At 45.8% G+C, this 27,794-nt stretch overlaps 5 protein-coding genes across 8 annotated transcripts in view; 2 read left to right on the top strand and 3 right to left on the bottom strand.

The window, feature by feature from the left end:
* LOC109431039 (SET domain-containing protein SmydA-8) overlaps window positions 1-11,690 on the top strand; it is a 23,957-nt gene extending 12,267 nt beyond the window's left edge. The window contains exons 6-7 of the mRNA XM_029865653.2: window positions 11,056-11,378; window positions 11,440-11,690. Of these exons, the coding sequence (XP_029721513.1) occupies window positions 11,056-11,378; window positions 11,440-11,613 (497 nt within the window). The 3' untranslated portion in view covers window positions 11,614-11,690. The remainder of the gene's footprint in view (window positions 1-11,055; window positions 11,379-11,439) is intronic.
* On the bottom strand, window positions 11,644-27,794 carry LOC109411565 (uncharacterized). Of its 4 annotated transcripts, none has more exons than XM_019685105.3 (5): window positions 27,558-27,794; window positions 12,518-13,128; window positions 12,278-12,462; window positions 11,982-12,219; window positions 11,644-11,865 (listed from the first exon to the last, which is right to left on the bottom strand). In XM_019685105.3, the coding sequence occupies exons 2-5, from the start codon at window positions 13,085-13,087 to the stop codon at window positions 11,680-11,682; spliced, it is 1,179 nt and encodes a 392-aa protein (XP_019540650.2). In that variant the 5' UTR covers window positions 13,088-13,128; window positions 27,558-27,794; the 3' UTR covers window positions 11,644-11,679. The 4 variants fall into 4 exon arrangements, with proteins under 4 accessions (XP_019540650.2, XP_062698400.1, XP_019540648.2 ...); XM_062842416.1 differs by lacking the exon at window positions 27,558-27,794 and adding an exon at window positions 25,776-26,446 and having other exon boundaries at window positions 12,518-15,264; XM_019685103.3 differs by lacking the exon at window positions 27,558-27,794 and adding an exon at window positions 25,776-26,446.
* On the bottom strand, window positions 17,732-18,856 carry LOC134290805 (uncharacterized). The gene has a single exon (XM_062858008.1). It carries the CDS (start codon window positions 18,854-18,856, stop codon window positions 17,732-17,734), a length of 1,125 nt encoding a protein of 374 aa, XP_062713992.1.
* Window positions 19,613-21,991, bottom strand: LOC134290804 (uncharacterized). The gene has a single exon (XM_062858007.1). It carries the CDS (start codon window positions 21,989-21,991, stop codon window positions 19,613-19,615), a length of 2,379 nt encoding a protein of 792 aa, XP_062713991.1.
* Window positions 26,690-27,794, top strand: part of LOC109411563 (BTB/POZ domain-containing protein 6) — a 43,328-nt gene continuing 42,223 nt past the window's right edge. The window contains exon 1 of the mRNA XM_019685101.3: window positions 26,690-27,269. Within this exon, the coding sequence (XP_019540646.2) occupies window positions 27,258-27,269 (12 nt within the window). The 5' untranslated portion in view covers window positions 26,690-27,257. The remainder of the gene's footprint in view (window positions 27,270-27,794) is intronic.

Here is a 27,794-nt window from a genome sequence, read left to right as displayed (position 1 = left end):
AGTGACCTCTGCTGTACATAGGAGTCGTCTCCATTCTACTCGGTCCTTGGATGCGTGTCTCCAGTTGCTCACTCTGTGAAAAGTCCTCCACTTTGGAAGACTCTCGAGAACCATTTTAGTCGGGTTGCTGTCCGACATCCTGATGACGTGACCCGCTCATAGTAGCCTCCCGATTTTCGCGTTGTGGCCAATGGTTGGTTCTTTTAGCTGTTGATGCAGCTTGTGGCTCATTTGCCTTCTCCAAGTTCCGTCTTCCATCTGCACGCAACACCGTCCGTTCGAAAACTCCAAGGGCGCGTTAGTCCTCTGCACGTAGGGTCTATGCTTCGTGCCCATAGAGGACTACCGGTCTAATCACCGTTTTGTAGATAGTTGACTTTGTGTGACGCAGAACTTTGTTCGATCGTAGAGTTCTGTGGAGTCCCAAGTAAGCTCGATTTCCTGCCACAATGCGTCTCTGAATTTTTCTGCTGGTATCGTTGTTGGCGGTCACCAGTGAGCCCAAGTACACGAATCTTTAACCGACTCTTCACCATCGGTAAAAAATCGAGATGGTGGGCGCGGTAATTCCTCCCTGGAGTCCTTTGTCAGCATGTACTTTGTCTTCGACACATTAATGACTAATCCGATTCGCCTGGCTTCACTCTTTAGTCGGATGTACGTTTCCGCTATTGCCTCAAATTTGCGAGCTATAATATCAATGTCATCAGCGAAATCAAGAAGCTGAATGGACTTCGTGAAAATCGTTCCACTCGTGTTTATCCCCGCTCTCTTTATTACACCCTTTAAAGGAATGTTGAACAGCAAGCACGAAAGACCATCACCTTGCCGTAATCCTCTGCGAGATTCGAAGGGACACGAGAGTGTCCCTGATACTCGAACTACGCATATCACTCGATCCATCGTCGCCTTCATCAATCGTATCAGTTTTTCCGGGAATCCGTCTTCGTGCATAATCTGCCATAGCTGTCGATTGGGGCTCGTTCAAATATTACGTAACGCAGAGGGGGAAGGGAGGGGGTGTAGCACTGTGTTACGCTTCATACAAAATTTCAAATTTTCCCATACAAAAGTTGTTACGTGTGGGAGGGAGGGGGTCTAAAATTGTCAAATTTTGCGTTACGTAATATTTGAATGAACCCTTGTATCATACCTACGCCGATTTAAAATAGATGAACAAGTGATGTGTGGGCACGTTGCATTCGCGACATTTCTGCAACACCTGGTGGATGGCGAACATCTGATCCGTTGATGCGCGTTCTCCCATGAATCCAGCCTGATATTGCCCCACGAACTCTCTTGCAATCGGTGATAGACGGTGGCATATATTTTGAGAGAGTATCCATTAGGCAGCGCTCAGTAGTGTGATCGCGCGATAGTTCGCGCAATCAAACTTGTCGCCCTTTTTGTAGATGGGACACACGATACCTTCCGTTTCCGCGCTTCAATGAGGTTGACTATTTCATCCAGAACACCCCTGCGTCTCAAGGCGCCCCATAGATTTTTGTGGTTCAGACAATCGAAAGTTTTTTTTTTCGTAGTCAATGAATACCAAATAGAGGGACTCTTGGAATTCGTTAACCTGGTCCAGGATGACACGGATAGTGACAATTTGATCCACACAAGATCTTCCTGCCTGCTGCCGCCGGAGAGTCGCGTTTATCTACTCCCATATCCGATTTAGGACCACTGCACAGAACTTTGAGAACAATACACAGTAGCATTATGCCACGCCAGTTGTCGTACCCTAGACGGTTCATGCTGAAATGTTGATAACTGATCGGACGACAAAACTTGAGGTTGTTCGAAGTGCTCGAACCCATGTTTTAGCTGGTCGGTTGAGTCGGTGGGTAAGTGTCCAGTAGCGTCTTTCACTGACCTCCTCGGATTCATCCTTGTTCTACTCAAGCGTCATCGTGAGAAATCGTAGAGGAGGTGGATATCCTCAGTTGTGGCGGCTTCCCTTCGTCAGCTAGGGAATCCGTTCTCGCTTGTCCCGTCTGCAGCAGCGTTTCACTTCCTTTTCGAGAGCCGAATACCGTTGACGGGACTCGTATTTAGCTATTCTGCTTCTCGTCCGCTCTATCGCGGCCTTTGCTTTTCTGCGCTCCTCAATCTTCCGCCAGGTTTCAACAGAGATCCCCTGAATGCGCAGCTCACCCACGTTATTCTCGCTGGTTTCAATAAAGGCATTCTCGATGACCGTCCACTGCTTTCTACGCTGCCACCTTACAAGTTCGTCAACGAACGATCTCATCACATCTGGATCTTCTAGTCGACGTAGGTTGAATCGTTGTCCGAGTCTTTCCTCCTGCCGCTGGATCCGAACAATTCGTAGCCGGATCTCGATGATTATAAGTTGATGGTCAGATGCGTTTGTTCACCAAGGTTTGCGAGCGTTTGTTCACCATGGAGGTGCGGCTCAAACTGCGTCTGTTCTGGCGTCCAGCGGCTGAGTATGAAATGCTGTATCGCGTCAGCTATACCTAAGAAGGCAGCCCCTTCAACGCAATGTAGGCAGCGCGGCCCCGGTAAGCTAGCCTGCTGAAAACCTTCAAACACCCAGAAAAGCAATAGTTGAGTAAACGGATTGATTCAACGGCAACAGACCCGGCAATGAATAAAGGACAACGATTGGAAAGTCGGATCTTGGTACGTGAGAACTTTGAATGAACCCGCACGTGTTGGGCTCCTGGCTCGTGAACTGCAGAATGTCGGCGTTAATGTGGCCGCTATCCAGGAGATACGCTGGCCCAAAACTGGAGAACGCGAATTCCGAGCGGTGGATCCCATCGCCAACACTTCATTCAAGTACCACATCTACTACAGCGGCGGCGATAAGGCAGAACGCGGAGTTGACTTTATAGTGATCGGGAAGCAGATGAAGCGAGTTATTCGGTGGAAGCCGATAAGCGACCGAATCTGTGTGTTGAGGATGAATTGCAAGTTCTTCAACTACAGCCTGATCAGCATCTATGCACCAACGAACAACAAACCCGGTGACATGAAGGATGAGTTCTATGGGAGCCTTGATAAGGCCTACGGAGAGTACCCAAAACAAGATGTCAAAATAGTCATCAGAGATGCAAATGCGCAGATCGGCAGAAAAAGTTTCTTTCAGCCTGTCATTGGAACGGGAGCCTTCATTCTGTTACCAACGATAATGGTCTGCGCCTGGTGACATTTGCTGCTGCTAGAGGGATGGCAATCAGCAGTACCTACTTCGCACGTAAGAATATCCGAAAACACCCTGGTGACACCCGAGTGGTGACACTTGCTGCCAGATAAACCACGTGCTGTCGACGGGCGACATTTTTCGGACGTCATAGATGTGAGGTCCTACAGAGGCCCGAACAAATTCTGGCGCGATTATCCAGCGTCACGAGTTCAAGAAACAACAGGACGATGCGTTTCAATATCCATCGCTTGTCAGCCGAAGGGGTTGCTGCACAGTACCATCAGTAGCTAGACGAGAGGATAGGAGAGACCAACGGATCTGGAGATGTCAACAGCTTATGGGGAATTATCCACGAAGCAGGACAACAACAGCTCAAGAGGTGATGGGTACCGCTCAGCGACGCCAACGTAATGGTTGGTTTGACGAGGACTGCCAGCGAGTGTCGAACGAAAAGAATGCCGCCAGAAGTCGAATGCTAGTGGCCGGTACCCGGCAGAACAGAGAGCGGTACAGGGTTGCAAGAGCAGAAGAGAAACGAATCCAACGCAGGAAAAAACGGCAACACGAAGAGAGTGTTATTGCTGAAGCGCAGGAAAGTATGGACAGGAACGATATGCAGAGGTTTTGTGCAACTGTCAATGGCGCGCGGCACAAGACTGCGCCAGTGCCCGCCATGTGCAATGATCGGGAAGGAAATTTGCTGACAGACAAAACAATGGTGGCAGCCAGGTGGAAGGAGCACTTAGAAGATTTGTTGAACGGTAGCAGCGATGGAGCACCCAGGAATAGGATTAACATAATGGATGACAGTCAAGCAGTGGAACCACCAATACTGGATGAGGTTAAAAAGACCCTTCAGGAGCTGAAAAACAGCAAGGTTGCTGCGAAGGACGAGATCCCGGTCGAACTTCTTAAGCACGGAAGCGAGCAGCTGCATCAATCCATCCACCAGAATATTATAAAGATTTGGGAGGTTGAAGAATTGCCCACCAGTTGGTTGGATAGCCTAATATGCCCAATCTACAAGAAAGGGCACAGACTGGAGTGCGCCAATTACAGAGGGATTACCTTTTTAAATTCGGCGTATAAGATACTGTCGCGTGTCCTGTTCAACCGACTGCGACCTCTTGAGGAGTCCTTCGTCGGCGAATACCATTCGTGAGGGCCGATCAACGACGGATCAAATGTTTACCCTGCGGATGATCCTAGATAAATTTCGGAAATATAACCTGCAGACTCATCATCTGTTCATTGATTTTAAAGCAGCGTACGATTCAGTGAAAAGAAATGAGCTTTGGCAGATAATGTCAGAACATGGTTTTCCGGCGAAATTAGTTAGGCTGATACGCGCAACGCTGAATGGATCAAAATCAAGTATTCGGATCGCGCACGAAGTGTCTACGTCGTTTGTGACCTTGGATGGATTGAAGCAGTGGGATGCAGGGGGCAGCAGGGACTAAAGTCCTGGGGCCTGACGCACCCCCCCGCTTGCGAGTCAGCCGCGTAGTCGCCGGCTAAGAATAGGACTACTAACCCCAATTCAAGGTGTCAAGCGACCCGTGCTGAGGAATGAGTGATCGAGGGGGTGAAAAAGATGCTCGATCTTTAACGGAGCCTGTGGGGTACCTGGGCACCCCCCACAGTAAGCTGTCCCTTACCGCGTTAATGCAGGGCTCTGGCGTGGTGGACATTCTTTCCCGTGCTACTCGTGGGATTTAATCATGAAGTCAAATAAAAATCAGAATCTAGGTGGAAATAGTGGTGGGATCAACCCCTTCGCAAGAAGCGGGTTGATGAGATCTCCGACAAGGAGAAGTGAGGAGATAGGCGCTGGGAGTTGCGTACGCAGCTCAAGCGTGGGTGCTCCAGTCCACTTCCCGGCAAGCCAGCCGGTGGAGGTTATGGACGGAGCGTGGTTGTTGAGGGCCGTCAACCGAGGATCCAAAGGACGGTCCGCAATAGAGGTGGCTGAGCAGCAGCTTGGCAAAATCATCGACTTTGCGTCCACTAAGTCGAACATAAGCAAGGACCTGAAAACGGCCTTGCTTCGACTTAGGGCGTCGATCGACGATGCCAAGCAGGAGCACGCGGCACTCGCGTTGCTGACTGCTGCAGCAGCGGAGCCTGCAAATGAGAAAGTGCCGAAGTTTACCCAAACGGAGGCCTTCTCCTTCGCAGGAAGTCCGAATAAGGCGGAAGCGACTGCTCGCGACAAACGGGGCAAGCAATCGCAGAAGCGGGCGAGGCAACCGTCAGGCGAGGAGCTGTCTGGCGGTGCCCGCAAGGCCAGGCGAATCATTACCCCGAAAGTCGGTAATAATGCCGGAAGGTCGGACCCCAGCCAGGGTTCCCGGAAAGCTGGGAAGGGTGGGCCTGAAAAGGCTGGCCCGTCCCGGAACGATGGTAACAAGGGGTTGCGACCGCTAGTGGGCCCTCAACAGCCACAGAGTAGGGCGATCCAAGGGGAGGACCCCCCTTGGACGAAGGTAGAGCGGAAGAGGAAGAAGAAGGCGAATCCGCAGGTAGTAGCGCAGGACGCCAAGCCAAGGCGTAGGAGGGCAGGTGCCAAGCGCGAGAAAGGCGACGCTATCGTCATCAAGACGGAACAGTCCAAGTACTCGGACGTCTTGAAGATGATGCGAAGCGAAGCCAAGCTTGAGGGTCTTGGAGCCGACGTACGCAGTATTAGACGTACTCGTACGGGCGAGATGATCCTGGAGCTGAAGCGCCAGAAGGAGCACAAGGGCGCCGCCTATAAGAGGCTGGCAGAAGAGGTCCTTGGTGAGGGTGTGCAGGTGAGGGCTCTGACACATGAGGCGACTCTGAAGGTCAAGGACATCGATGAGATCACCGAAGTGGAAGAGCTCGTCACGGCACTGCGGCAACAGTGCGATGTGCAGGTGGCCGCCGCAGCCGTTAAGCTACGGAAAGGGCCAGCAGGGACACAGATAGCTTTGGTTCAGCTACCTGTGGCGGACGTCAAAAAGTCCGTTAAAGTAGGGAGCATAAAGGTGGGTTGGTGTATGTCACCTGACATTCCACGAGCCACCAGAGGTTTGCTTCAGGTGTCTGGAACCAGGACACAAGTCGTGGGACTGCAAAGGCCCCGACAGGCGCAAACTGTGCAGGCGATGCGGCGCTGAAGGTCATAAGGCCCAAAGCTGCACGAGTCCGCCCATCTGCATGATCTGTACCGGGAAATCCTCGAACAACAGACATCCGATGGGTGGCCCAAGGTGCCCGGCCTTCAAGAAAGCCGCAGTGAACAACAAATCACAGTGCAGGTAACGCAGCTGAACCTGAACCACTGTGATGCGGCTCAGCAACTGCTTTGTCAGGCAGTTTCTGAGTGGGAAACGGATATCGCCATCATATCGGACCCATACCGAGTACCCGCCGGCAACGGCAACTGGGTCGCGGATGGGACCAGAAAAATGGCGGCGATATGGACGACGGGTAAATACCCCGTTCAGGAGTTGGTGTCTACTACCTATGAGGGCTTCGTGGTCGCCAAAGTAAACGGGGTCTTCTTCTGTAGCTGTTATGCGCCTCCGCGGTGGCCGATCGAGCAGTTCACGCAAATGCTGGACCGCTTAACGACCGTGCTAACAGGGCGAAGGCCGGTGGTAATAGCGGGCGACTTTAATGCCTGGGCCGTGGAATGGGGAAGCCGTTTCACGAACCAGCGGGGTCAGATCCTGCTAGAAGCACTGGCCATCTTAGATGTCGACTTGGCTAATGTCGGTACCAAGAGTACCTTTAGTCGAAACGGAGCGGAGTCAATTATTGACTTGACCTTTTGTAGTCCTGGCCTAACAAGTAGTTCGAACTGGAGAGTAGATGATGGCTACACTCACAGCGACCACCTGGCGGTTCGCTACAGTATCGACTACAATAACAGCAGACAGCGGATAGAAGAAGAGGCGACTAGGCCAAGGCCAAGCCCTCGCAGGTGGAAGACATCATACTTCGACAAAGGGGTATTTAGGGAGGCGCTCCGCCGTGAGCGAAACTTAATCGGTTTAGACGGCGACGAGCTGGTAGCGGTGCTCTCACGTGCGTGTGATGCGACCATGCCTAGGCGAGTCCACCCTAGAAATGGGAGGCCACCGGCTTACTGGTGGACCGACGCGATTACGGACCTGCGCCGCGCCTGCCTACGGGCTAGGCGGCGGATGCAGCGAGCACGATCAGAGGAAGAGCGAAATGAACGGCGGGTGGTGTTCGCCGCTGCAAAAGCCGCGCTTAAGACCGAGATAAGAGCAAGCAAAAAGGCCTGCTTTGAGGGTCTCTGTCAGAGTGCCAATACGAACCCGTGGGGTGACGCCTACAGGATCGTTATGGCCAAGACGAGAGGTGTGATGGCTCCTACAGAGCAATCTCCAGAGATGTTGGAGGGGATCATTGGAGGACTTTTTCCGCGTCATGATCCTAGTCCTTGGCCTCCTTTCGTAGGACAGCCGGGGGCTGGGGCTGGCGATGAGGAGAGGGTCACCGATGTGGAACTTGCGGGGATAGCTAAGTCCCTTAGCGTAGGTAAGGCCCCAGGTCCGGACGGAGTTCCGAACCTAGCCTTAAAAGTAGCTATTGCAGAGGCTCCCGAGATGTTCAGGTCTGCTATGCAGAAATGCCTGGACGAGGGAGTTTTCCCAGAAGCTTGGAAGAGGCAGAGCCTGGTACTATTGCCAAAGGCGGGGAAACCACCCGGAGACCCGTCGGCATATAGACCAATATGCTTGATTGACACGGCGGGGAAGGTGCTCGAAAAGATCATCCTCAATAGAATGTTGCGGTTCACCGAGGGCGAAAATGGTCTTTCGAGTAACCAGTACGGCTTCCGGAAGGGGAGGTCCACCGTAGACGCTATCTTGTCGGTTACAAAAACCGCCGAGAAAGCACTCGAGCCTAAGAGGAGGGGAATTCGCTTTTGCGCGGTAGTGACTCTGGATGTAAGGAATGCGTTTAATAGCGCCAGCTGGTCTGCTATTGCCGATGCGCTCTTGCATCTGGGGATACCGGAGTACCTGTACAAGATTCTCGGAAGTTACTTTCAGAATCGTGTACTAGTCTACGACACGGAGGTGGGTCGGAAGTGCTTTCACATAACCTCAGGAGTCCCGCAAGGTTCCATCCTGGGTCCGGTGTTATGGAATGTCATGTACGACGAGGTGTTGAGGTTAGAGTATCCAGTGGGAGTGGTGATTGTCGGATTTGCCGACGACATTACGCTCGAAGTCTACGGTGAAACGATCGAGGAGGTAAAGTTGACTACCAACCACTCGATCAAGGTTGTGGAGGCGTGGATGCGGTCCAGGAAACTGGAGCTGGCTCACCACAAGACAGAGGTGACGGTTGTTAACAACCTGAAGTCGGAGCAGCAGACGGAGATCAGTGTAGGAGACTGTACTATCCTGTCAAAGCGCTCCGTCAAACACTTGGGCGTGATGATCGACGATAAGCTTACCTTCGGTAGCCACGTCGATTATGCCTGTAAAAGAGCCTCCACAGCTATTGCGGCACTGTCCCGGATGATGTCCAATAGCTCTGCGGTGTACGCCAGTAAGCGCAAGCTTCTGGCTAGTGTTGCTACATCCATACTTAGGTATGGCGGCCCGGCGTGGGGCACCGCGCTAAGTACTAAATGCTACCGACGGAAGCTGGAAAGTACTTACAGGCTTATGTGCCTAAGGGTTGCGAGCGCGTACCGTACCGTGTCACACGACGCTCTCTGCGTCATTACTGGTATGGTGCCTATCAGCATTCTTATCAGTGAGGACATGGAGTGCTTCGAAATGCGCGGCACAAGAGGCATACGCAGGACTGTCAGGATGATCTCTATGGTCAAATGGCAGCGCGCGTGGGACAGTTCCACCAAAGGAAGGTGGACCTATAGGTTGATACCGAGGGTAGATAGTTGGATTAATAGGCGCCATGGGGAAGTCACATTCCACCTGACACAGGTCCTTACAGGTCATGGTTGCTTCCGACAGTATCTACACCGTTTCGGGCATGCGGATTCTCCCGAATGCCCAGTGTGCAATGGTTTAGAGGAAACGGCGGAACACGTTTTGTTCGTGTGCCCGCGTTTTCGCACAATGCGTGACCGCATGCTTGCCACATGCGGGGAGGACACAACTCCGGACAACTTGGTCCAGAGGATGTGCAGCGATGAGTTTGGCTGGAACGCCGTTTCAACGGCTATTACACACATCGTCTGGGAGCTACAGAGGAGGTGGCGCGTGGACTCGGAGAATGGCTAGTCCAGATGCAGTACAAGAGGTGGTCCAGGGGTTCGGAGTCGGCTTCGTAGGTCATACCGGTGCCCTGCGGTCGAGATCGACCCTTACAACGATTAAGTGGCCGCGGAGAGGAAGTCCCGGTAGTGGTGCTGTCGTGGCGTCGGTCTACTGGGTTGGATCCGAGCCCGCGGTTGGAAAGGGGTCCCCGGCAAGGGTCGGGGTAGGTGAGATCCTGCTGTCTGCAACCTACGGGTGCATCTGATAGGGCCTGAAGGGTAGTGATACCCTTCCTTACGGGCAGGTCAGATCGGGTTGCACGTGGGCATCAGTTCTTGATGTCCGCTCAGCAGTAGGGCGCGGGCGGGGTTGACCCTGCCCGCCTTCCGAGGACAAAGGGAGTGGCGAGGACCACTCGGGAAACTGGCTAAGCGCCAGCATGCTACCGTGATGGACTCTCCAAAGCGAGTCATCGATGTTCGTTGCTGCAGGCTACGCAGCTAACCTTGTGGGTGCGATGTGCACTAGCCCCTCTCTGAAGCAATACCTTCTTGGTGGTTCCGGAGAGACGTAGGGTTTGGCGACCATAGGAATGGTTTAGTGGGTACGAGGAGAGAGTAGTCCTGGATTTTACTTTTGTTGTAGAAGACGGCCTGTCAGACCTACACTACCCTAACCTTCTGTTAGGGTGTCTGTTGAGCAGATTATCCCCATATGGTTTAGAAGGAAAAAAAAAGCAGTGGGATGCTCTTTCAAATTTATTGTTCAACATTGCACTCGAAGGAGCGATTAGGAGGTCAGGCGTGCAGAGGAATGGCTCTATCATCACACGGTCGCACATGCTCCTCGGTTTTGCGAACGATATTGATCTCATCGGCCTCGATCGTAGGGCAGTGGAGGAAGCTTATGCTCGTGCTCTGAAGAGAGAGAGAGAGAGAGAGAGAGAGAGAGACAGCGAGGATAGGCTTGACGATTAACTCTACCAAGACGAAGTACATGATAGCGGGTAGAGACAGAAACGGGCCTAGTGGTGTTAGTGCTGAGGTAGTGATTGATGGGGAAGTGTTTGAAGTTGTTGAAGAATTTGTTTATCTTGGAACACTTGTGACATGTGACAATGACGTTTCCCGTGAAGTGAAAAGGCGTATTGCAGCTGCGAATAGGGCCTTTTACGGATTGCGTAGCCAGCTTTGGCCCCGTAACTTGCAATTTAAGTATAGCTTCCGGTGGAGGAGCATTTCAGCCGCTGGATGCCATTACAGACGCTGTTTGAGCCGCACCTCCCTGTTGAAAAGACGCTTGGGACGTAGATTGAGATCTAGCTGAAATCAGAAGGAAAACAGTGCCCAAGCTGCACTATACCAGTTTTACACACAACTCTTAGCTGGTGATCTTTGGCATTGACCCTTGGAACCATGAGGTAACAACTTGTGAGAACCAGAGCTATGTTGAGCGCTCCTTGTCGACTCACCATTTTGCAGGGGCTCAAAAACATGAATTTTGTTCGACGAAAAAACTACCCGAAGATCCTGAAGGGCCATAATCAAAACTTTAGTTTTAGTCGAAAGCGATAAGAAAAGTTAAAATTTAGGGCTGGGCAAAACAAAAGTTGATTATAGAATAATTACCATTAATTTTTAGCCAATGACATTCACGAACTGGAGCGCATCATCACCAAACACTCCAAAACACTGCACCCAAACAACTCGATCCTTTTGGAACTTAAGCAAACCCTCGCCGGAGAAATCCGAAACCGGTGCCTTATGTCCCCTCCGTCCAAAGTGCCCGAACAACTACTGGAACGCAAGTTTCACCTGTGTCAGGAGATGCTCAGCATATTGCGAGTGTTGGAACCGGGCATATCCCGCCTCACCGGAATCGCTCTGTACGAGTACAACGTGGCACTGTGGGATCTGGCTAGGAAAAAGTTCGAAACCAAGGTGATATCTGCAAAGGAACTACTGGTGAGGGTGTACTTAACAAGTAATTGATTTATTTGGGAGATAAATATTTCTATTTTTTTAGGAAGAACTGAGTAAAGCTGAAGGCGGTCTGAAGGAGTCTATCAGCATGTTGCTGTTCGAACATCCATCAACACCGGAGGGTCAGTTGACCAAACGAGCAATGCACGATCTGAAAGATCTACGAGAGGAAATGAAGCAAGTAAAAGTTATTGTTCCTGAGATTCAGAAAGAATAAAAGGATTTAAAAGTGAATTAGTTTAGGAAATAAGAATTTTAAAACTTATATTTATTCCAAGGCATATTAGTATACAACGTCTTGTATAGTTTTCATTATCCGTTGAAGAAGCTCCTGACGATCCTCACAGTAGGGTGGTTGGCAGTAAACGCAATGTTGTAGTAAAGTTCGCAGAGTTTCTTCTTTGGGGCCAGCTCCCAAGCTGTGCAGAAACCCTCTTCCGCTGTCTCCATTCAGGTTTTCTAAGAGTAACTACAAAAAAAAAGAATTGTTAGAAACGTTTGTTGCTCTTCCTAATTCTACGAATATCAATATGTCGAATATCAATATGATATATCGAGTATATCAATATGTTGCCAAGAACTTACCTGACAAACTGCAAACAAATTAATATCACTGCTTTGGTGAGTACAAATGTCCTCTTGGACATAGGCAAAACAACCATCGCAATCGATTCGAGCATGTGTGTGTTTCTGTTGATTCAGTCTTTTACTATGGCTGTCTAGTATAATCACATTATTCAGATCTACAAATACAACTTTTATCTCGTTGGGGGAAGACATGTGTACCACAATGTTATCTGGACTAATATCCGTTAGGTAAAACCTGAAAAAGGATAATATAAAATTTGTTGCTCAATAGAATTCATACACTCAATTCTTACCTGAAGCTGTAAAAACCCGTGGTAAAATTCAGGCTTGCCTTTATGAGTTCATTAGCTATCAACAATCGGTCCTTCAACGGTCTATCATAAAATTTGGCCAATGTTTCGCCTTCGTAACTTTCCACTAAGGTAAACCCTCCTTGGAATATGAACTTTGGTATTGGAAAATTACTCTCCTTCAGTATCTACAAAACAATAAACTTCTTTAGTTTCATCCTTAGAATTTTTCAAAGAGCCTACCTTCAATAGCAGTGGTTGAGCATTTACTCGCATCAATAAGACTTTATTCAAATCGCATTCATCAGTCAGCCCCAAGAACTTGTCCAAAGCTTGCTCATCCATAGCTGGACAAAATATGGCACCTTCCAGTAGGTTCTCATCCAGTACACGGCTACGAAGTGCTCGAAGAAATGCTTCTCCATTTAGTATTTGGCAGTTTTCTGTTTCAGCAATATCCAGTTCATTACATACCGAGCCTATTGATTCTTGCACAACACCCTTCCTATTGAGATTCTTAATTACAATTCTCTGCTCGCTATTCGTCAAAGTACCATATCGAACACCATGCTGGTCGAAACGGTTCACTATCCCTCCCAATAGTTCGTTGTCGTCGATGGCTATGAAGTTTTCGAAATAGCTGCAGTTGACCGGTTCCGGAAAGCATTCCGGGCAGATAATGGTAGTATCATATAGGCACTGCTGCGTTAGCAACTGGACTGTGGATATCCTTTCCTCCGGCTGATATTTCATAACAATCCACAAAAATAGAGCAATGAGATGAAGCTTCGCTAGAATTTGATGATGGGACATTTTGCACGTAAATCATTTCGGTGTGGGAGATGTATTCAAATCTGAAATATTTTTGAACACCATATTAGTATATGTTTCAAGAGTATAAACTTCATTTAATTTCTGAACAATATATTTTATTGTGGCTTTAAAATTCCATGCTGAAGATTACTCCTCATTTGCTGTGGCGATAATTCTATTATACTAATACGTATAACCCTTTTAGCATATTCATTACCTCGGTTGTCTTGATTGGCTATAGGCCACCGTGTTCCGTAGCTTCTTCACGCAAGCAAGTCACAGCTTCTAGCTGAAAGAATGTTCTTTAAATAGCTACGAAGCGCTGCAAAACGTACTGTATAAAAGCAGTTGTTTTATTGGTTGGAACTCTTATTCGATTTGCACATCTTCCGGCAAATTATCCGGAGTTGGATTGAAGTGCTATACAAGCAACCCAAATAATTTCACAGCACAAAGATCGATAGCTGTAAAGTATTTGTGTAGTAGTTATATATCCCGCTTGAAGTTTGTTTTGACAATAATATTTACACCCGACAAGCCGTGTTGGCATACCAACAGTTTCTTTATTACAGCTTCTAGCTGTAATGATATCGCATAACGGCCTTCGAAGCGCTGCTGGTTTGTGGATTTTTTATTATTACGAATTATACTGTAATCGGTTAACTTTTTCTAGATATATACATAAAACAGTAAAAATGTGTTCTTTTTTTTAATCCTCATTGTACAAAACTTTAAAATTGCAGAGCTTACGATTCAATAATATCTCCGCAAATACTAAACCGATTTTGATGAAAATTTTATGGTATAAGCTACATACAATGTGCACTTACTGATCCAAAAATCAGCTATTTTGGTGTACGCAGTCCAAAGTTATGAAAAAAATGTATGACCAAAATTTGCTCGTTCCAGTCTTTAGGGGCCGTCCATTATTTACGTAAGGGTTTATGGGGGGAGGGGGGTTTGAAAAATCTTACGGACCATACGAAAGTTTTCGGACTCCCATACAAAAAATCTTACAATGGGGGGTGGGGGTGTCGAAAAATCGTAAAAAATCCCTTATGTAATAAATGGACAGCCCCTTACAACAACGAAATACCATAGGAGTAAGTGAGCTGTCAAACCATCAACCATAAATATTGTTGATTCTGTTATTCTGTTATTCTGTTATAATCAACGCACCCCCGGGCCGTGGCCAATCTGCGTTGTTTCGCTGGGCGATACGTCTACCAGTAGACTTGTATCTGCCCTATGCTAAACCGATTAGCATATCAAGTCCTTTCCACTGATGAGTAGGCTCGAATGTCCCGCCCCTACCTATAACCCATAGGGGGAAATAAGGAGTTTCCAGTTTCAAGTATTGTATTGATTATGACACCAACTCTTTCTATTCCTTGGGAAAAAATCACTAGACTTAGATTATCAGACTACTATTAATAATGAATATAATTAAGATACAAGTTTACATACACAATTGTAAAAGCAGTGTTAGATACTTTAAACTGCCCCCACTCGCATAACAGTCCCATTTGACTTTTCATCACTTTTGAGTTAACGTTATGAATAGTCATCATGTTTGATGTACTTCCAAAAACAACAATAAAAACTACGAATTTTTATGTCAATGTGTGAAAAAAATACCAAGTTATGATCATCCCATATCAAAAGTACCCGCATAACCGTCCCATCATGAATTTTGGTGTTACGTAACACAAAATTGAACAACTTTGTAGTGATTGTAATATTTTTTACAGTTATATATTCATGTGCAAAGCAATCTGTGAAAGTTTCGAGATGATCGAAATATTTTTCAAATTTTGGCGATTTTTCAATGTTTTATATGGAAAAAAGTTTTCAGACTTCAAATGCCGTTTTCTCAATTCCTACTTTTTGCAAATGGGACTGTTATGCGAGTGGGGGCAGTAAAGTGAATTGAAAAATGTGAATAAGATAAATTGTAAACTATTTCGCGGCGACACGAATGCTTCAATAGTGTCATAAATAAAGGCGCAAACAAACATATAATTGATATTGAAGTATGCATATTGCATTATCTATTAGCAAAGTAGTAGAAAGAGTTGGGTGCCTGATTATAAAATTGTTGTACTTATCTTGTGTGTTTCGGACAAGTCCCGTTTGTGTTGGCCATTAGGACACTTCTTGATTCAAAACGGTCGTTTCTGGAATGGAAAGAGAATAATTGGCCACACAACTCCGCAAATGGGCGGCCCGCACATATTAGTATAATGTTGAAAATAATAGAGTATAATTGTTAATCTATATGAATACTGCTACTAGTTCAGGTTTCTCACTCTCCACGATTCTCTAGATACTGTTATAGCGTGTTTGTTGTAAATTTGTTAATAAGTGAAGCCTCCAGTAATTCAAAATTTAATGTAGCGAAGATCTTGAGTGGATAGCATTCATTGATAATGATAGTGATTATTTTAATATGGCTTAACAAAAATTACTATTCAAACATTAAAATCGGATTCGTCAATAAAATTATTGTTCATAAAATACCATGCAAATAATAACATGATATACCATGCAAACCATGCAAATAATAACATGATATAAGAGCTCTCGTGTTTCAATCAATGCTGTCATACTATCTACCAAATCTTATAAAGAGGATTGAGGAAGTTATATAGATATTGGTTATATGAACTACTACTATTTACTATACATCTTCAAATGGATAGTGTAACTACAGAAAACTACAGAAGAGTTAGCGGTATTTGTATTATTGAAGTGATATACCCAATGGGTGCCCCAGAAATAAAACTCCATTAATTTGATTCAACTAGGAGTTCGTTCATAAATCACATATACTTCATGAGGAGGGGCAAAGTTGCAACTTCATGCAATTTTGGTTTTGCATGGACAAAATTTTATGAGGGTTCGGTCTATATGTTTATGAACGGACTCTAATATATGGATTTGCAGCATAGCTGAACCTTTCCGTCATAAGACTGACGAAAACCAATAGTTTGTATTGTGCGTTTAGCACTAAATTGAATTCCGAAAAAAACTTCATTGACTTCCGCTGCCTTTCCTATGCGTTAAACATAACGTCGGAAGTAGTGCGCTGTACAGTAAATCTGGTTTGCTATACAGCGCACTACTTCCGACGTAATGTTTAACGCATAGGAAAGGCAGCGGAAGTCAATGAAGTTTTTTTCGGAAATCAATTTAGTGCTAAACGCACAATAATGAAATTGTCCGCGTGGTTTTGTAGTACTGAATCAATTGCTCGACATGACCCTATGTCTCACATACAATTATGCTAATGACTCATTAAAAGATTAAAATCTGATACTCATCTCATATTTGTCTTCAAAACCTTGTCATATTTAGAAAATGTATGCTTTTAAGGTTTAGCTCTTAAGCTATCTTAATAATTTTACTATTTACTGACTAGATAGCCAGGGCCCATATAGCCGAGGCGGTAAACGCACGGGTATTCAGCATGACCATGCTGAGGGTGACGGGTTCGATTCCCGGTCGGTCCAGGATCTTTTCGTAAAGGAAATTTCCTTGACTTCCTTGGACATAGAGTATCTTCGTGCCTGCCACACGATATACACATGCAAAATGGTCATTGGCAGAGGAAGCTCTCAGTTAATAACTGTGGAAGTGCTCATAGAACACTAAGCTGAGAAGCAGGCTTTGTCCCAGTGAGGACGTTACGCCAACAAGAAGAAGAAGAATAGCCAAAGTTAGAATTCACAGAGAATGAGATCATTTATAGTACTACAGCACCATAGGAGATAACTCACACTGCGTTTTCATAGAAAGGCATTTTGTTATACTAATAACAAACAGATGCTACTGATCTCCCTTAGCATAGATCCGCAGCCTAATGCACGCGCCCTGTCGGATTTCATAAGCCTCGGAGTTTATTACCACCTTCAATGGTATTCCCATATACTATCCCACTGTTGGGCGATAAACGAACCAGTAGATTTGTGAACTTTATTTGTGGGAAAATAGTTACAAATTTCCTGTGGATTTATGATTTAGATTAATGGAAGTTGTTTAAATTACGCCTATCATTACTATGACTCACGTTTGGTGATTCGCTACCGCAAACTTCGTGAAATTTAGTATCTTGGAGCAGCGGATTAGTTGAGCTGAATGCCTACTAAATACAGTTATTTTAAAGATCATTTCTTTTAACAAATCATGAATGTTGACTCACCGCAGGTGTTTTAAATACGCGTGTGAGACGGTTTCCCCTATTGCTAGCAGCTACAGTGTTGCACAGTATACCCCTATTAAAAATGCATGTTCGTTTTTAGTATACTGCAGAAAAATATATAAAGTTCTCACCTTATGGGTATGTTTAAAAAACTAATTGAATTTAACACCTTAGTTCACTATATATCGAGATTCCACTGTAAGTTATAAAGTGTAGGTTAAATATTTGCTGGAACTATTTAGTTTAGCGCGTAATAATTATTTCAAGATGCATGATTTTTACCTGTTATAAAACAGGGCAAATTTAGATGGTAAATACACTAGGTGTTTAGTATGTAAGGTATAGATTTTAAGCTCAAATTCGTTATTATTCATATGTTGATAGATTTGGACACTTTAGGTTTTCCCCAATGGCTATTTGTTTTTATCGATCGTTCTGTCCACTCATCGTATCTCCGATTCGTGACCTTTCGGGTTACAGCCCATCCTCTTTGTACGCTTTGGGTGTGGATGCGTCTGATCATTCGCGTTCATAGAAGTGGGGACGTTGGGGCTCGTCGGATCAATAGACGTGGCGGAACCAACACTCCCCCCCAGGATTCGCCGATGGTCATTCTGAGGCGTGTCCTTACAGACGCCTACGTCTAATACGGCGAGCTTCACCGCTGGACGTTCATAGATGCCGCTACTCGTCTGGATGGTAGCCCACCTTACTTGGCCGTCGGCTCCAGGCTTCGTAGAAATAACACGTCCCTTCGGCCAGCAGTTGCGTGGAAGACTTGGGTCAACAATGACAACTATATCGCCGTTTTCGATGGGTTTCGTTGGACTAAACCATTTGGTTCGACGAGTAATCGACGGCAAGTAGTCTCGCAACCATTGTGTCCAGAACTGGTTGGCCAATGTTTGGGAGAGCTGCCAGCAATTCTTGAGCACTGCAGGGCTGTCGTCATAAGGTACCCACGACTTCAAGCCGTTGGACGATCCAAGCAGGAAGTGATTTGGGGTGAGCACCGGTGATTCATCCCCTTCCAAAGGGATGCTGGTTAGTGGTCGAGAGTTGACTACGTTTTCCACTTCAATGAGTAGATTTTCAAGAACTTCATATGACAGTGAACGGCTCGGCAACAGCTTGTTAAGATTTTGCTTAACCGTGCGAATTAGGCGCTCCCACGCTCCACCCATATGCGGGGAGGCTGGTGGGTTGAAGATCCATGTAGTATGGGGAGTCGTGAACTCGGTCTTTAACCGTTCATAGTCAAGATTCTCCATAGCAGCCTTCAACTCCTTGCTAGCACCCCGGAAGTTGGTACCTTGGTCACTATAGATGACTGCCGGCGTACCCCTCCTACCAATGACGTTTCGTATAGCCATAATGCAGGAATCGGTAGTGAGAGTGTGAGCGACTTGCAAGTGGATGGCGCGGATGGTCAGGCAAGTAGCTAGTAGTACCCAGCGTTTCTCAGTTTTTCGGTTGGCGGTGACTAATATCGGACCGAAGTAATCCACCCCCATATGCGTGAACGGGCGAGAAAAGGCAGCAAGACGGGCTGCCGGAAGGTCACTCATTGCTGGAGGCTGTGGCCTAGGGCAGTTCAGACTATAAACTTGTCAAAAATTCAAAGCTCCCATATGTTTATTACAATCCTTGGTGCAAAACCAGAGTCCTGTCAAATTTTCAGCCATTTCGGTGGTGATTTAATGGTGGCCCAAAAGCAAAATAGGTTTATATGGGAATTACTATGGAGAATTCTCTAAAAAGGTTCTCCACGCTATAGAGCATCAATACATGGATGAAGTCATAGGGTCAAAGCCGAATTGAATTCTTCAGACCTCAATGATGAATGTTGCCGAAGACCGCAACTCGTTTCGACTCACGAGACAAAAGTTATTTATCAATAATCGTCCATGTATGCTTGAACATAGGACCACAGCTCTATCTACACGCTTGACACGCAATCATAGTATGCGTGTTACCTTCTTGCACACCTTGTAGGGCATCGTGTATGAAGATGCGCATGCGAGTGAGAATTTATTGAATAACTTTTTACCCGATTATCGAAATAAGTTCCGGTCTTCGGCAACATTCGTCATTGAGATCTGAAAAATTCAATTCGGCTTTGACCCTACGACTTCATCTATGTATTAATGCTCTACAGCGTGGAGAACCTTTTTTGAAAATTCTCCATAGTAATTCCCATATAAACCTATTTTGCTTTTGGGCCACCATTAAATCACCACCGAAATGACTGAAAATTTGACAGGGCTCTAGTTTTACACCAAGGATTGTAATGAACATATGGGAGCTTTGAATTTTTGACATGTTTAAAGTCTGAACTGCCCTACTGTGGCCCTTTCATTCATGCATTCCTGGCACTGCTTACGAATTGTGTTGTATGTGGACTTCAGACGTGGGATTCTGTATCGTTGGCGAATCTCGTTGAGAACAGTGTTATGGTTTTGATGATGATATTTGCGGTGATATTGAAGCAGAATCAGATGTGTGACATGATGAGTACGAGGAAGTATGATGGGATTAACTGCGTCGTAGTCGATCATCGGGCAGGCACCAGTTCGGCCCCGAACCCTTAATACGTCGGATGCATCGAGAAAAGGGCAGAAAAAAGCAATAGAACTGCTCTTGGGTATACGTTGCTTATCCGTTTCACACAAGCGATTATTAAAAAGGATAGCCATTTCTTCTGCGTACTCGTCACTCTGGGCAAGGCGATACAGAAAGTTCTCTGCTCTTGCTAACTCCTGCTGCGTCAACGGTCCTCCGGTACGTTGCTTCGTCATCCGCCGAGAATTGGATATATACCGGAACACGAACGCCGTTGTACGTAGTATGGTGGTCCAATTCGAAAAATTCTGCGGGTTTATAATGGATTCGGTCGTAGAAACGTGCGCTAACAGATGCGCTCTAATCTCTGTGTCCGTCGGTCCATGATGGGAGGGAGCTGGCCATTCTTCTTGAGGTTTTCGTAGGAATTCCGGTCCTTGAAACCAACGGCTGGAGGCACTGAGATCAGGTTGGCGCGTCCATTTGGTTCCTTCGTCGGCCACGTTCAGTTTGGTTGGAACCCAACGCCATTCTTTCACATCAGTCGCCTCCAGGATCTCGCTTACCCGGAATGCCACAAACTGACTGTACCTTCGATGATCGGAGTTCAGCCAGCAAAGGACATCCCTTGAGTCGGTCCAAAAGTAGCGTTTGCTTACCGCAACAGACAATGACCGGGCAACGCTGTTTGCTAACCGAACACCAAGAATACTGGCTTGCAGTTCTGAGCGGGGAATGGAGAGAAATTTCAGTGGAGCAACTCTGGTTTTTGCACTGACGAATGCAGTCTCTGTAGCGTCTCCTTGTTCGAACCTTAGGTACACAACCGCAGCGAACCCGCTCTCACTCGCGTCAACGAACGTGTGCATCTGAATGTTGCAGCTGCTATCCATTGACACTGAAAGTCTATAACACCGTGGAAGCTGGACATTTGCTACTTCTGGTAGAACTTTGAGCCAAACCAGCCACTTCTGGAACTGTGGTTCTTCAATAGGGGTATCCCAGTCAATCGACGACCTCCATATCTCCTGCATCAGTACTTTCAGGTACATTAGAAAATGCGAAATGAAGCCTAGTGGGTCAAACATCATCATTAGTGTTCGAAGCACCTCGCGTTTGGTAGGTCGGCGGCATCCAGAGAGCAGATCCCGGTCGTATCGTTGAGATACCTTAAACGTGAAACAGTCGGTAGTTGTGTTCCACCAAAGACCTAATACTTTTTCGGTGAAGTTTTCTTCTTCAGCCCCGAGGTACTTCTCTGTAGAAGTGTCTTCCTGTAGGGATTCACGGACAATCGACGAATTGGATAACCAGTTCCGCATTTCAAAACCTCCTGCGGCGTGAATGCGTTTTACATCCTGTGCTAACTTCACCGCTTCCTCCTCAGTTTCGACGCTGGCAAGCATGTCGTCGACGTAATGCTTTTTCACAATAGCTTCGACAGCTTGCGGGAAATCGGCTTCGAATCGCTTCGCATTGATGTTTTTGACGTATTGAGCTGTCGTGGGCGAGCAGCATGCGCCAAACGTCATCACTGTCATAGCATACACATTCGGCGCGCTACCTTGAATATCTCCTTCCCAGTAGAACCTCAGACAATGTTGATCTTCCTCTCTCATCAAAACCTGGTGAAACATGTCCCGGATGTCTCCGCATACCGCAACTCGATACTCCCGGAACTGAATCAACACAGTCAACAGGGACGTTAGCTGGTCCGGTCCCTTCGATAGAACCGAATTTAAAGAGATCCCATGAGCTGTTGCTGCTGCATCCCAAACCAAACGCAGCTTTCCTGGCTTGTTGGGATTATAAACTGGAAACACTGGCAAGTACCACTCGCGCGGATGTCGGATCTTCAGCTCCTCACTGGTCAATTTACGGACATACCCCTTCTGGACATAATCAAACATTTTTGTGCGTAAAGCCCCCGCTAGTTCCTCGTCTTTTTTCATCCGACGCTCCAGGCACTCCCATCTTCTCAAGGCCATCGCCTTACTGTCGGGAAGTCGCACAGCGTCGTACTTCCAGAGAAGACCGGATTCATAATGGCCGTCTTTGCGGTGTGTTACTGCTTCTAAGATCTCCATCGCACGCTGGTCGTCTACGGAGAGTAATTCCTTTTCAGGTTTGGAGATTCCCATGCTGTCAAGCGCGAAATAGTTTTTCATTGCTGTGTGGAGACTTTCATCAGAAGCCTCATTGCACTCACACACTTGTACGGCATGGTAGTTGATGTGACTTTCAGAATGTTGGATTGATGAACAACTCCCGTACACGATCCACCCTAGACGTGTTTTGACGGCGATCGGTTCAGATGGCTTGCCTTCTCGACTTTTGAACGCATGTCCCAGCTGTGCGTTGTCTAGTCCGATCAGTATGCGTGGGCTCACATTAATGTAGGAATCGAAGGGTATCCCAGCGAGATGCCCATATCGACTTTGCATCTCGGAAGCAATCAGGGTCTGTGGCCTAAGTTTAAGCTCCTTTATAGTCCGAACATCCGCGAGTTTATGCCTCTGGGATGTATTTGTTGAAGGGGAAATAGCTACATCCACCTTTTGAGAATCGTTCTCCATTCTGCTGGTATCTCCTGTCCATTTCAAGCAGAGGGCCGTCTTAGATCCTTGCAGTCCAAGCTCCTGCGCAAGAGAGTGCTCCATGAGTGAGAGTTCGAATCCGTCGTCGATAAAAGCGTACGTTCGAACCGTCTTTGCAGGACCGTGGAGGACTACTGGAGCAATTCGGAACAAGACATCGCTTGTCTGAGTTTGATGGATATTGCAGCTGGAATTCGTTGCCGCTACTGCTCCGGGGTCGCTTCTTGATTTCTCGCTATGCAGCAAAGGGTGGTGCAAATAAGTGCACCCGTTGATTCCGCATTTGTTTTGTTGCCGACAGATCCGAACTCTCACTCATGGAGCACTCTCTTGCGCAGGAGCTTGGACTGCAAGGATCTAAGACGGCCCTCTGCTTGAAATGGACAGGAGATACCAGCAGAATGGAGAACGATTCTCAAAAGGTGGATGATCTGTCCACTCATCGTATCTCCGATTCGTGACCTTTCGGGTTACAGCCCATCCTCTTTGTACGCTTTGGGTGTGGATGCGTCTGATCATTCGCGTTCATAGAAGTGATGACGTTGGGGCTCGTCGGATCAATAGACGTGGCGGAACCAACACCCACATTATTGTCCCATCAAGGGTCTGACTGGGCTCATAACCCCCCTCAGTGGTAATATTCTCACCAGCTTGGAATTATATTTTCCCGGTACATAAGTGATTTCGACAACATACCGTTACACTATGCCGTAGTATAATTGGAATCACTATATCAGAGGATTGAATTATCTGATTTTAAAATTTACCATTGAATCTACATTCAGTTCAACCAATCAACACTGCAAAGCACAATGGTCATATGCCGAAAATCAATGCTTCCGGGAAAATATAAACCAAGCCCAGAGGAACCATAAATATTGTTGATGTAAGCATAATATGGTTGAATGAACCGTATTTCTTGCTCTAATCATTGAATTGATGGTTAATTCAACCTTCCATTATTCTTCGACCTATTGTATTATGCGTGATACAATCACAGAAAAGGATTATATCAAAAATCAGTGCACAAATATGCTTGTTCGGGGCCGTAATATGATTGACATTACTTTATATTTTTCTTCGTGGCAGGAGGAATCCCGAATCATGTGTACCGGGATAAATAACAAGATATTACAAGAGAAATTTCTGATGGAATCCCTGAAAGGATCTAGCACAGCATTTTCTGAAGGAATCCCAACAAGAGTAATCAGTAGAAGAATCCCAAAAGGAATTTCTGAAGGAAGCCTGGATGACACCAAAAAAGAATCCCTGAAGTAAGCTTGGAAGAATTCCCTAAAAGAATCACGGCGAAACCCCTAGGGCGGAATCCCTGATGGAATGCCAGGAAATATACCTGATGAATTCTAGAGCAATATTTGACGAAAATTTTGGAGAAATTTTTAAACAAATCCCGGAAGAAATTTCGTGAGATAATAATGAAAAAATCCCGAAAGAAATCCCTGAAAAAATCCAGGAGATATCCGTACAGACAACCCGGGAGAAATTAATAAAGGAATTACGAGAAGTATTCTGGAGAACCTCTGAATGAAATCTCGGGAATTATCAGTGATAGAACCTTTTAAAAGAATCTAGGGAGGAATCATTAAGAGGAAGCAAACCATCATCGTTTATCCAAAACTCAAACGCAGTTTTCTTGCTGAAGTCTCAACCAATATTAATAAAAAAATATCACTGCACTTTGGCTACCATCTGGATAACAGTGAAATCATTTTCAATAGCAGTTTTGTGACTTGCAGGAGGAAAACTGCTTTTGAAAAATTGATGATAGCTGATGACTCAATGATGGTTATTTGAGCCTTAAAGCAAGCCTAGGGCTGATAGAATGCTGAAAACGATCCCTGGTAATGGAAAAAACGCACCTCATGTAACCCCAAGAGTAATTCCTAATCAGAAAAAAATCGTAAAGGAACCCTTGACATAATCCTGGAGGAATCCCTGAAGAATCTAGGGAGAAATCCCTGAAGGAAACCCTGGAAAAGATCTCGATAGGAATCCACGGGAAATCGCTGGAACAATCCCGGGAAGTTCCGGAAGAAATCTCTGAAAAACTTACGGGAGAAATCAATTTAGAAATTCCGGGAGGAATCTTTGAAGGAATCCTGCGAGGAATCTCTGATGCAAACTTAGAGATAGTTTAAGGATTTTCCGGGAAACATCTTTGGAATAATTCTGAAGTAAACCCCTTAAGAATACCGGGAAAAAATCCCGAAAAAATCTCTAAAATTTATTGTAATTCGAGCATCTTTCAAACCGCCTGGACTAAGCTTCCCTCGGCACCCATGACACCTTGATTTGATAACATTCTTTCATCATACAGGTGTCGAAGAAACCATAGTTCGAGGATTTGGATTTGAATACCCAATATTTATTAATCGAATCACCATACCGTCAACCTTCAGTTCGGAATAGAAAATCATACTGAAAAAAATGTTTCCTTTGTTTACATTTTGCAAATACCTATTATCAATTGCAAAACAAATCAAATCCCGCCATTTATTGCCCTGGAACGAAAGATTAAGTTATCATCGAGACAGCACGTAAAAAAGCGCTTCATTATTCTTGGAAATGAGTTCACGATAACGAATTTGCTTTTTTGGCAATAGCTATACCTAGATAAGGTCGGCATCGGTCGGACGTTTACCCAGTAGTAATCTCTACCACCTATGAATAATGACTAACGCTCGCGTTTAATTGTTCAGATTCGAACTCGTGGGGGTGACATTGCATGACGAGCTAAATTTTGTTATGTAGAAGACGATGAGTTTGAATTTTTGTGGGTGCAGTCTATTAAAATTTCTTCTGATTTCACCCCATCGGAAATGGAATTTTACACCAAGTCCATTTTAAAGATCGCAAAACAAAACGATTAAATCACATGGTTTTTCAATCTTCTTACTGTCGGCATTAACAAACATGTCCTTGTTGCGGGACATAGAATTCTAAAAAAATCGGATTAAGTTTGAAAACGGGCATTTTCAGTTACATTACCCTATATCGCATTGGTACCTTGTATTCAATCCCGTTCTATGGTGAACTAGGATAAATGACCATGCGCCTCCCTAGGCTTCAGGAACAAAATTTAAATGTTTTTTTTTTCTAAATTTTTCAGATGATCCTGTTAAATATCTATTTTTTTAGCAAGCAATTGTTTAAAATTAGTATGTGCTTAGTAAATAAACATTTGATCAAAAGCTTTCGCCAAAGCCAGTTGTTCCTTTACGTTTAAGCATGTTCAATTCATTCCGCCTAGAACTGTACATAGGAAACTTCTTACCGTTTCCTACCAGCTGTATTCTAAGGTAGGTACCTGTTTGTGTTCTCTAGTAGCACCACCATAAATGATCAAGGTTCTCGTACCGATATGACGCATCACGTTGTTGGTTGGATGTTCTTGGTCAACATTGCCGCGCGTATCATCGTGCCTCCTCCACCGCCGCCACTAATAGCCACAACCGATCGGAACGTTTTAATATTCAACCGCGCACCGCACCATCAAACTAAAGTTCTCGGCGTTTTTTTTTTAAAGAAAACAAACAACTCGGAATCGGATAAACGAATCGAACGAAACGGAACGTGTGTTCTCGCCAGCAGATTCTCAATTGCTGGCTCTCGGCGTGTCAGCATTCGGTTTCGATATCAATGGAGGCGGTCACGATGCTTTGGAATGAACGTTCTCGCAAACTGATGGATAGGATGGATATAACAACAATGTGCCACTAGCTCTCGGTTGGTTTACCAAAGATTTACAAATACAAATATTAGTTCTAACGTGAATGGTTTGCTAGTAGTTATGTTGAACGGAAACTTCATGTACTAGTATGAGTGATTTCGATCTTTGTTTTCATTGAAAATTAACAAGTTGGTAGATGTTTGATTGGTTGTTATTTTATCACTTGTAACTCAGATTGAGCATTTGTTAGTTTCTATTTAAAATCTCTTGTTGGTTGAAACAGAAAACTATTTTTTATGCAGATGAATTCTTATCAGTAAACTTTTTCATTGATGAAGTACTATCTTCCCCATTAGAATCAAAATATTGCACATCCACCAGAAGCCGGCCCACCACCACAACGTTAGACAGCGCGCGCACAGCAGGCGGTGTCTGGTGCTGGTCCATAATCGAGAGCAGCCAGGAGCGAGTGAACCAAGACTACAGACGGACTACTACGGCACGTCGAGGAGAGCAACCTAACGCCTACTGCGGTGGGCCTGCCTGACCAGTCTCAGAATTTGTTCGGTTCGATCAACATCTTCTCCCGGTGCGGTTATCTTGCCCTGTGCTGTGGAGCACTCTTTTCTTTATTCGCACGAAACTTTCTCCGGGGATTTTGTGTCTTTCTCCGCGCCATTGTCGTCGCGTTAGTAGTTAAACTTCGAACTTTCGTCTGCTTCCATTTTTAACACAGCTGACCTGGAAAACACAGTTTTCGATACGCGTTTGTTTTCGAATAGCTTGATTGCGATAAAAACCACAAAGTGAATAATCGGGGTTTTCAACATTGAGCCATAAGCAGTTGTTTTACATTGTGCGATTCCATTGTACGCTGTTTTACATATTCAGTGGCCATGTATAAAGTGAACTAGTGACATCCCGTTACGTAAGCTACTAGCCGTACTTTTGCACTTGAAGCAAATACCTGTCTGACTACCACAGCTTACGGGTCACCATCGACATCAGACGGTAGCAAAAACAACAACATATCTCAAGTGATATAAAGACAGCATCAGCGGAACAAACGCGCAAAATAGGCAGTCGAAGATCGGAAGCTACCAGAAAGCAACGGCAAAAATGAACAATAAAGTAAGTCGAAGAAGCGTTAAAAGAGGAAAACAAAATAAAATTTACAGTCATCAGCAGCTATACACGCCCCAATCCGCTAAAAAGAATAACACAAGTCCCGTACATATAGGCACCATACATAACTGCGCGAGAATTCGCAGTATCTCCTGGCTGGGCGCTGATCTTCAAGCATCAGGCGAGCCAGCAACCTCGCTGAATGACGATTTGAATGGAGTTCAAGTTCAAGTTGTTCAGGTTTTTATTTCTGCTTCGTTCTGCTCGTTCGCGTTTATACCTACTCAGACTCACCCACTTGGATACTTGGTGGATGGAGCAAAACAGCTGCCTGCTCCCCGGGCTCCTATCCAACAACAACCCTTAGCACAGGCAAAGCCGCTAGTCGTCCGCCGTCAGTGGGGTATTAAACTGAATGATTCAACAACAACAACAATACATACACTGACGAACTGCGGGATATGTTTCTGTGCTTTGCCTCCCTATCTATACAACCCGACCGACCGTCCGTCAGCAGATTAACGTGACTTT

The sequence above is a fragment of the Aedes albopictus genome, chromosome 3, assembly GCF_035046485.1.
Source record: "Aedes albopictus strain Foshan chromosome 3, AalbF5, whole genome shotgun sequence".
Classification (NCBI taxonomy): Eukaryota; Metazoa; Arthropoda; class Insecta; order Diptera; family Culicidae; genus Aedes; species Aedes albopictus.
Note: the sequence above shows the minus strand (reverse complement) of the source record. Positions and strands in the feature narration are given on the sequence as shown.

Coding starts and splice junctions, on each gene's coding strand:
- LOC134290805 (XM_062858008.1), bottom strand. CDS start 18,856: ATGAGTGACCTTCCGGCAGCCCGTCTTGCTGCCTTTTCTCGCCCGTTC.
- LOC109411565 (XM_019685105.3), bottom strand. CDS start 13,087: ATGTCCCATCATCAAATTCTAGCGAAGCTTCATCTCATTGCTCTATTT. Junction 12,220..12,277: donor ACGGGTTTTTACAGCTTCAG/GTAAGAATTGAG, acceptor ATCCTTTTTCAG/GTTTTACCTAACGGATATTA. Junction 11,866..11,981: donor ATTTGTTTGCAGTTTGTCAG/GTAAGTTCTTGG, acceptor TTTTTTTTGTAG/TTACTCTTAGAAAACCTGAA.
- LOC134290804 (XM_062858007.1), bottom strand. CDS start 21,991: ATGGGAATCTCCAAACCTGAAAAGGAATTACTCTCCGTAGACGACCAG.